Consider the following 9,805-nt stretch of genomic DNA (forward strand, 5'->3'; position numbering starts at 1 on the left):
GCCTCCGCCCCCTCCCGGCTCGCACCGCCAGCCGCGCCCCCCTCGCCGCGACGGTGGAACGCCCTGCCCAGCTCGGTCCGAAGGCGGCTGACCTCGTCGCCCCAGCCCGCAACCTCGCCGTCGCCCTCGACGAGCTCGACCCGGCCGTGGGCGCGGAGGGAGGCACGCGAGAGGAAGGCCTGCTGCCACGGCCCGTCAGCCGCGCGCCGCGCGATGTTGAGGTCACCGGCGAGGCACACCGCACGGCCGCCCGCCCGGACGGCGCGCATCTTTGCGCGGACCGCCTCGAGGAACTCGAGCTTCTTTGCGCGCCGAGAGCCGTCGGTGTCGCTGCCGGTGGCGTGCACGTACACATTGAAGATCACGACTGCGCCGTGGTCCGTCATCACGCACCGCCCCTCCGCATCCACGGGCTTGCCGAGCGGCGCGGCGTCTGCATGCCGCGTGAGGCCCTTGCGCGCAAAGGTCGTCACGCCGTTGAACCCTTTCGGAGAGCAGGACCAGAACGACTCCCAGCCGCTCACGCTGTGTGCGCCGAGCGAGGCTGCGTTGTGGGCCGACAGCTTTTGGCGCGTGACCTTGACCTCCTGCAGGCAAAGGATATCGAAGCCATGGCGTTCGAAGAAGCAATCCAGCGTCTTGTAGTGCTCCTTGATGTACCGGAGCGTCGCCTCCCAGCCGGCCACGTTCCAGGAGGCGATGAGCAGCGGCTTATCCTGGCCGGCTGACGAGCTTGGCGCTCCGTTCATGGCAGGACAGGGCGCTGCGCGCCGTCCTCGCGTGGGATCCGGCCCGCTTTCGAGTTACGGCGGCAGCCTTTCGGCGGCCCCCCCGGTCAGCAGGCTGGAAGTACTGCCAGGCGCGGTAGGGATCCTCGCCCCGCGATTTCTTTTTCAGTGTATGTAGCTCTAACGTACATTCCCGTAGGAGGACTCTGCTGACAGGGTTTGCGATGAGGAGCGACCCGAAGGGTTTCTCGGAGGTTAGTGCACCACTAACCGTTTTTACGCTGGCGTCGAAAAAGGGGGGATTCTTCTCAGGCGGAGAGGACGAACGATGAAACGTTCCCATCGTTGCCTCCCCCAACCGCTGCACCATGGCCGATGCAGACGTCGCCGCACAGCCCAGCGCGGCCGAGCTGCGGCGGCAGCGGCGAGCCGCTCGGCGTGCGGGGCTGGAGACTGCCACGGAAGACACAGGGCTCGCGTCGCAGCCGCCACCGCCGCCGCCACCGCCGCCACCGCCGCCACCGCCGCCACCGCCGCCACCGCCGCCACCACCGCCACCACTGCCGCCAACTTCGCCACTTGCCTCTCCCGTCGCCGCCACCGTTTTGCCACCGGTGCGCCTGCCGCCAGGTTCGCGACAGCGGGCGCGTGCAGAGTCGAGGGCCGCAACCGACGACGACGTGCTTGCCGTGGCGGCCGCTGATCACGAGCTGCTTCTGCCAGCGACCACTCCAGGTACGCTGCGGGCGCAGCCAAAGCCGCTCCCTCCTGTGGAGGCGGTGATGGCGCCAGCCAAGCGTGGCGCCTTCCGCAAGGTAGACGCGCCGGCAACGGCCCGCTCAGCATTGGCGCTCAGTGGGAACACTCGCTCCGTCATCGACACCGCCGAGGAGCAGGTGCCACTCCCGCTCGCGCTCCAATTCGCGGCGACTGTGCAGCGCGGATTCCTGGCGTCGACGCACTTCGCCGCTGGGCTGATGGGCGGAGCCGCCGCCCTCGAGGTCTCGATGCTCTCCGTGGCGCGCAACGAGCCGCTGTCGCCATTTGCGCTCTATGCGGACAGTGCGCTGCACTTTTGGCGTCTCTACCTCTGGGGCGGCCTCTCGTGCTGCGTTGGCACGGGACTGCTCCTTCTACGCCGCCGGCGCTCACGCTACTACGACGTATACCCCACCGGTCGTTGGGTCAACTTGCTGACGATTGCGAGCAACGCTTCAGTCGTCGCGATCGGCGTTGCATTGCGCGGCCCCGTGTGGCGCCTGGCGGCGCCAGAGAGCCGCGAGCAGCTGCCGTATCTCGTACCGACGTCATCCGCCGCCTACCACGCGGCCGTCACTAACCCCGGGCCCTTTGGCCATGCCGTTCCCGCCGCCGTGCTCCTCCGCGCCCTCCTCTGCTGGCTCGCCCTCCTCCTCAGCTATGGCCCTCACGGGGACGAGCAGGCGGCGTTGCCGCCGAGCGCCGAGGAGGAGGCGGGCGGCGGCCGAGGACACCAGCCGCACCTTCTTGCCAGCGGTGCCACCGAGGGTGCCGACGGGGTCATCGCCATCATGTATCGAGGCGTAGTTTTCGCCGCGGCATTTGGCGCCGTTGCGCGGCGCCCGCACAGCACGCCAGACGGCAAGCCGGCGCCAATGCGCCCCGTCCCCCCCGGCGCAATCTCGCACGAGGGCTACGCGAGCCGGGTGTCGGTGGCCATCGTCTTCATGGCCGTTGACTCCATCAACACCCTGCTCTGCCTCTCTCTGCTCTACGAGTCGCTCGAACTCCGCCGCTCGAGCGAGCGTTTTGAGCGCGTGCTGCCAGAGCTGATCTCGCTCGTCGTCCTCGTCGTCGCACGAAGCGTCATCGCCGCCCAGCTGTTCGGGATCATCGTCAGGACCGCCGCTTTTCGCCTCGGCCTGTTGACGCAGCTAACTAAGCACTTTCGGCGGCCCTTTGGCGTCCAGCTCGCCGCCTTTGTCCTTTCCCTCATCCTCCTCATCGTGCGCGTCGTTGATGCCGCAGACGACGACGCGACCATCGACGCTACAAACATCGGCCTGCTGCCCAGCGGTTCGAGCCTCGGGGCTGCCTACACTGTCCTGCTCTGCCTTAGCCTAGCCTTGACAGTACTCTGCTACACTTCGACGCTCGATGCGCTGCGGCGCCTCTCGAGGTCGGAGTACTATTTGCATCCGGACCGGGGATTGCATCCATGAGGCGAGCGGTTCGCGGTTGCGGAAAGAGATATACGCGTCAGCCGGTCGAGGCACGAGAGGGGGTCGTACGAGCGGGGGGTAGTACGTGTGGTGATGGTGGAAAGTGGGGGGATGCAGCAGCTTGGGCGACACAGGGGGTGTGGCTGTGGGGGTCGGGTCTCTCTCGCACTCTCTGAGTCACTCTGTCGTCTGCGAAGCGAAACTCCCTGTCGGTCGGGTGGCTGTCGCGGGAGAGAGCAACCACTCGTGCCAAAGCGCGTCAAATGCTGATCTTCGCCGCCCGCGGCGCGGGCCGCGCGCACGTCTAGAGGGAGCGGACCGTGAGTTGAGGAAATCGAGGGACGCGACCCACTTCGCCACAGACGGTCCCGCGCCTCGCCGCTATGACGGCCGCACGACCGCAGGTCGTGTGCGTGCGGCCGTCTTTGCCCAGAGTGAATACACTCCAACGCGCTCGTCGGTGGCGGCTTCCCTCAACCTGCGCCGCGCTCGGCGAACCTCGACAGCGCTTTCGGTGGCATGCAGCTCTTTGCGACAGAAGCCTGGAGAGCAGCTCTCCTCTGCTGCTCACACACTCTGCACAGTTGACACAGCCTACTGTGCGGCTGCCACAGCTGTGACAGCGATGGGCTCGCCCTCACTGGCCCTCAGTCACTTGTGCTGCGGCTTGTGTGAGCGACACTGCTCGGCGACTGCCGGCACACTGTGAGACCATGGGTGTGAGGTTAAACCACGCTACCAGCGCTTGGTCACATCGGCCCCGAGGTCAGATCCTTCTACTCTCTGTTGATGACAAAACACTTGTCTACTCGCTGGAGCCGAGCAGGAGGGCCCGGCGCACAACCCCTGGTCAACTCAGGGTCCACACCCCGTACGGGGGTCTAGCTTGACGCCCTCTCACGGCCCCTCGTGCTCGTCTAACACGGGATAAACCACATGCACGTCAGGCTGCGCGTACACCGTGCAACCTCGAACCTGTTCCTTTTTACCCATCTCTCCTCTCGCAGGGTGTCCGTTTCATTTCTTTATTTACGTCGAAACAAAAAAGACTTTTTGACTTTTTCCGTTTTCGCAGTACCCAGTATACGCAGATCGCACACCGCCATACATGCGCAACATCTCTCTCCGTTTATCCTATCTTCTCTCCGCCCCGTTTGGGTCTGGACTCGGCTCAGACTGGGCCCGAGGCCTCCGGGACTGGGTGTCCATCGTCCTCTCTCGAGCGCGGTGGCTTTACTGTTGCTCCGCTCACGCCGCCAGCGCCTCCTCCTCCCTCGCCTCCTCCTCCTCGAGCAGCTCCACCTGCGGCGATGGCTCCCCTCTCGGCGTCCCGCCGGCGCGCCCCGACCGGAGCATCTCCACTGCCTCGCGCTTGGCCGCCGCGTCGCCCGTCACGTACACGTCGCGCGCGCGCTGCCGGCGCGCCCTAAGCCCGGGGTCGGGCGGCGGCGGCCCGACGCCAATCTCGAAGACGGGCGTGAAGATGGACTTGAGGATGAGCGGGCCGTACGCCGCCGTGAAGGCGGCGAGGTACGCCACGAAGGTTGCGGCGACCTTGGGCGGGAACTTGAGCGCGATGGTGATGCCAAACCGGACGCGCGCGAGCCACGTCGCGTGGTTCTCGTTGCCGGGTAGCCCCGGCCACCCTGCGAGGAAGCCGCCCCACACTTGCTGCTCGAGCGCGAAAAAGGCGCCGAAGAAACCGCGCAGGATCTCGACCGGCTGCGAGCCGAGGAACTCGCCGCCGAAGACCGCAAAGTCGCGCTGCAGCCGGTTGCTCGCCGGCCACAGCGAGGCGTGCGCGGCGGCCGCCGCCGCGTCCGGGTCGAAGCCGTCGCCCTTGCTGAGCTCGGCAGAGAGGGCGGCGGCGACGCCCGTTGACGAGGCGAGCATGCGGCAGAGCTGGTAGCCGGTCGCCGGGTGGACGGTGTTTGCGGCGCCCCCGATCGGCACGACGCGCTGCGTCCTGTCCGGCAGCTGGCCGCCCATCGGGATGTAGCAGTACTCCTCCTCGCGCACACTCGCCTCGCTGTACGTAATGCCGTGGAAGGCGAGCCGCTTGATCAGCCGCTGCTTGAGCGTCTCGAACTCGAGCCGCCGCTCGCCGCGCCCCACCAGCGACGTCTCCTCGAAAAAGGCGGACGCGCCGCAGCCGTCGCAGCCCCCCTCGCCGCTCGGCATCACGTAGACGAAGGACGGCCGCTCCTCTGCGTCTGCGAGCAGGTCGGAGCCCACGAGGTGGTCGGTGCGGTAGTCGAAGAGGGTCATCGCCGACGCGTCGTACGGCGCGAGCTTGTCGCCCGCCACATCCACGCACATGCCGTACGCGATCTGGTACCCGGGCGCGAGCTCCTTCCACAGCCCCCCCGCGGCGGGGCTCTCGCGCACCGTCAGCTTGGACTCAAAGCCGGTCGCGTCGACGACGAGCTTCGCGCGCACGCGGACGTCGCCGCCGCCGCCGCCGCCCGACGCCTTCACCGTCAGCGTCGAGCCGCTCGCGTCATGCACCAGGCCGCCGTCAAAGAGGTTCGGCGCGATGGCGGCCGCGGGCGCGTAGCCCTCCAGCAGCTGCACGCCGGTCGCCGCGTGCTTCTCCCGCAGCAGGGCCTTGAGTCGGAGGCGGTCGACCTTGAGGTAGGCGCGATCCAACCGCAGCCGCTCGTCGTCCGGCGTGTCGAACGAGCCGCCAAAGAAGCAATCCGTCACTGCCCAGTTTGTGCTGACGCAGTCGAGGAGCTCCGGCATCTGCAGCGATGCGGCGAGCGCCTCCCACTCCTCGCGCCACGAGCCGTAGTTGTTGGGCCAGGCGCCCTCCGGCTTGGGGTCGACGAGCGCCACCGAGTGCTCCGAGCGTCCCAGCAGCGCCGCCATCACGTAGCCGGCTGGGCCACCGCCCACCACAGCGACGTCGACGGTGAGGTCAGCCATCTGCACGGCTCGGCCACGGCCATCAGCATGCGGGCCGAGCCAGCGGCCCACTCCCGGGTTGGTCGCACGGAGGGCGACGCCCGAGCATCCGCTCGCTGCGAGCCACATTCGCGGGCCTGGCTTAGAGCTTCCGCTTCCGCAGCTGCGATCAGCCCAAAAAAGAATTAATTCCCGCGCACAAGCCAAAGGAGAGAAAAGAATTTTCAAATGCCTTTCCCCTGTGTCCCTGATCGTCCTTACACGATCCTGCTCGTGCAGGTGGGGACGCTGTGTCCGAGGAGGCCACCGGCCAAAAGCGCATGTCTTGAAGGTCCGATACTGGAAGCCCATATAGGCACCTTACACTCCCCCGCAGTATCGCACCTCTTGAGCGACACTACGTTTCCGCAGCTGGGGATTCTCCGGGTACCCCTCTTTGTACCCGTGCTGGCCGGATTCCTCCTCCGAACAAATCAAGTTCGATCGGCCCCAGTCTCGAACTGGCAGCCACTATCTCACCGGAGGTACCATGTCCGAGGAGGCCACCGGCCAAAAGCGCATGTCTTGAAGGTCCGATACTGGAAGCCCATATAGGCACCTTACACGCTGTCCTTCTCCCACCCCTTGTTTGGCGTGTCCGTTTTATTTATTTATTTATTAAGAGAAAAGCACTCTTCACTGTTCGGAACATAGATCCGACGGCGGGCCACTTGCGTTGACTATCGCACTATCCCCCCCTTGCGCGACGACCCCCCATTGCGACCCCCCACGTACCGCTCGTGAAACGTGCGCACACCAATGCCCGCCGCCCCACAAGTGGTATCGGAGCGCTACCAACCTCGCCCGCGGACCACAACCGCGTGTGTCACGCCGGCCGGGTCCAGGGTCTGGAGGCTGGAAGGCTCATTGCTGCCAGAGACCGACGTCACCGCAGCAAGCAGAGCATGGGGGCGCTCTGGTCGCATTCACGGCGGCGTGGCCTTCCTCGGCCTGAAACTGGGCATGCGCGCGGAGGAGGTGGCAGCAGCGGTGCTCTCCCGCTCAGATCTGGCAGCTGGCGCTGCCATGCCGCACACGATGTATGGTGGTGCTCGGCCGTGACTGCCCACGGTGAGTATGGTGCTGGCGGTGCAGAGCAGAAGGCGGGAGCGGCGCTCCTGAACACGGGGCTCGACTAGTTGGAGGCGGTCGGTTCGCTCTCCCGCCCCACATCTCGTGATTTTGTGATCGTGTGCGGGGTCCGGGGACTGCACTGGGTGCACACAGACTCGCATCCGGATTTGACTGTCACTCTCGGTGGCCGCGTGTCTGTCTCTGGCCGGATTTTAGTACGACCTGTTTAATAAAATGGTACACAACGATTGAGGTCGAAAGCCGTACTCTGCGTTCTGGCGAACCTCTCTGTTCTTGAACTTGAGTGTAATATAGCTGGGAGCGAGGTGAACGCGCAGCAGATCACGGCTGGAGTCGTACCTAGCTAGGCGAGCACCGATCGCCGCGGCACCATGGGTGGCAGTGGCGGGGACGAGGCGGGAGCAAGATGCGCGCCGCCATGCAGGCTGCACAGGCGAGGAGGTTGGGTCACCAGCGGCGAAGGCACAGCAAAGGCCCATGGAAAGGGTGCCGCTGCCATTAGAGACGGGGAAGTAGTCGGGGGCGTGGGCGCCATCGGAGGCGGGGCTGGCGGCGGCGGAATAGGCGTAAGCTCTTCGAAGAACATGAGATCAGCGTGGGTGAGCGGGCCTGCCACGGTCTTGACTGGTTCTACCGCCAGGGGCTCAGCCCACCGAACTCTGGGGCGGCGCTGGCCCTCGCGCACGGCGCCACCCCAATGAGAGTTGGCCATCACGCACCTACTTTCGCTGGCGAGAGCACACCCTGCGCGATCAGCTCAGCTTCAGCTACGTGATATGGCGCCGCGGCCTTCATCCAGCGGCGGGCGCCGCTGCCTCAGAGAAGCCGTGCCCGCCCGAGTCGGCACTGCCACGCGGGTCTACCCTCCCACTCGCCAGCACGAGGCGCAGCTTCGTGCACTTTCCTCCTACTCCGCTTCGTAAGAGGCAGGAGCACCGCCTGAACGACGTCGACCGGCAGCTTGGCCAGGCATCGGTGCTCACCCTGAGGCAGTCGGTGGCCTTCTGCGACAGGAGCCTCAACGCTTGGGCGTGCTATCTCGCTCGCTACCCCGACGTCCGTGCCCAGGGCATCACGGACACTCGGGCTGCCAGGCGCCACTTTGTGACTGCGGGGTACAACGAGTCGCGCACCTGCCAGTGCGACGGTGATGTCGTGGACCTCATCGGGACCAGCCACGCGCAGCCCAGGCGCGAGGATGCGCGCGCCGAGAATTGGATGCAATCTTTTGCGTGGAAGATGCCGATGCGGAAGCTCCAGGCGCTCGGCCCCAACCACAAGTGGTGCGAGTTCCCCGTCTTCGGTCTCGACAACCTCGAGCTGCTCTCGCAGCTACAGTCTGCCCTGGCGGGCACGCCCACCGGTGGCGGCGCGAATGGCCGTGGGAATCTGTTGGAGGAGGAGAGGCGCCTCAAATCAACGGCAACCAGTAGACGTCCGCCGACGCGAAACTACAATAGGAACTTCGTGTGAGTGATGACGGCGCGCCACCCGCTCGGCACACGCGGCACGGCCACGGCGCACCGGCGCATATGGAGTCTCCATAACCTAACGGCTCCTAACACGCATCTCGGCACATTACGGATGCACATACGTGTTCTACGTAATCTCTCACGGTAAAACACACACACATTCGGGACATTGTACACATTATAAACATGACAGAAAATTGTCCAAGCCGCACCACACAGGGCAATACGTGTATGAGAGAGAAAGTTCACTATGAATTAGGGAAAATTCGTCAAACTTTCCCGGTCCGCAACGAGACCGCAACACATACACAATACACGACGCCGTCGCTGTCTATCACCACAGGCCAACCTCCTTCCGAAACCGCCTGTACTGGCCTGCCTTATCAGAGGCACACGCGCTCTCTATCTTCGCGAGCATCCGCCCCTCCCTCCCCGATGGCGCGTACAGCCCGGGTGACAGCCTGCCAATCTCAGAGAGGGCACCTCTCCGCGCAGCTTCAAGCGCCAGGGCAAAGATCACCGCCTCCTGCCTGGATCGATCCACAGAGCCTCGAGCTGGTCGAAAGACGACGGCGGGACCGTCTACGGTCACTTCCAAGTTGCCGTCCTCTTCCAGGCCGCCTCCCGCGCCACGCGTGTAGTAGCGCAGCCTCGTCCCGGTCGGAATCGGCTTGTCAGAGAACTCGAGCGGTGGCGCGTCGAAGCACTCCCATTCCAGCACTCCCCACCGCCGAAAGCGAGAAGGAAACGAGCGCACCCAGCTGATGGCCTGCCGCACATCAGCGCCAAGAGAGTCAGTCCCACCGCACCCACACTCTCTCCCACACCAACCACACACCTGCGTCTCGTCGAGCTCGGCAAATCGTATACGGCGGGAGCCGCCGAAAAGCATCGTCACCGAGGACCGCACGCTGGCCTGGCGGGTAGGCGTGGCTCGTAGCGGGCGGAGGCGAGCATGGCACAGCGCGGTGGCGAAGGCCGCGACGAACATTGGGGGCTCAATCAATAAATAAATAGTCCGACCGAGGCGGGGGCCGGGCCCGTTGACTCGAGGGGCCAGGATATGCAGCAAGGAGGGCGGAGCTGCGCCGAAAGGCGAAAGAAGCCGAGAGAACAAGGGAACGGCAGGCGGCGGCGGCGCAGGACGAGGCAGAAGAGAATGACGCGACAGAGGAGGAAGTGACAAGGGAGAGAACGACGAGAGTGGGACGGCCGCGAGGTGGCATGAAGGTTGCTGCAGGGTTGCAGCGAGAATCGGCGAGAGACTGCGAAAAGAGATAGGAAGAGGCAGACTCCCTAGGGTGGGCGACGGCTAGCGCATCACACTCCTCTCCTTAAAATCCCTGTGTGGGGCGGCGTGCCT

The 9,805-nt window shown here is 65.5% G+C and overlaps 3 protein-coding genes across 3 annotated transcripts; 1 reads left to right on the top strand and 2 right to left on the bottom strand.

The window, feature by feature from the left end:
- Positions 1–92: 92 nt before the first annotated feature.
- Positions 93–749, bottom strand: EMIHUDRAFT_121151 (hypothetical protein; the record flags this gene model as incomplete). The annotated part of the gene is made up of 1 exon (XM_005759254.1): positions 93–749. A coding segment is annotated over one exon (657 nt), but the record flags the coding sequence as incomplete, so codon positions are not given.
- Positions 750–1,096: 347 nt separating this feature from the next.
- Positions 1,097–2,929, top strand: EMIHUDRAFT_121152 (hypothetical protein; the record flags this gene model as incomplete). Its single annotated transcript, XM_005759255.1, has 1 exon — positions 1,097–2,929. One exon carries the CDS (start codon positions 1,097–1,099, stop codon positions 2,927–2,929), a length of 1,833 nt encoding a protein of 610 aa, XP_005759312.1.
- Positions 2,930–4,579: 1,650 nt separating this feature from the next.
- On the bottom strand, positions 4,580–5,857 carry EMIHUDRAFT_42521 (hypothetical protein; the record flags this gene model as incomplete). The annotated part of the gene is made up of 1 exon (XM_005759256.1): positions 4,580–5,857. A coding segment is annotated over one exon (1,278 nt), but the record flags the coding sequence as incomplete, so codon positions are not given.
- Between the last annotated feature and the right edge of the window lie 3,948 nt (positions 5,858–9,805).

The sequence above is a fragment of the Emiliania huxleyi genome, assembly GCF_000372725.1.
Source record: "Emiliania huxleyi CCMP1516 unplaced genomic scaffold EMIHUscaffold_801, whole genome shotgun sequence".
NCBI classification, from domain to species: Eukaryota; Haptophyta; order Isochrysidales; family Noelaerhabdaceae; genus Emiliania; species Emiliania huxleyi.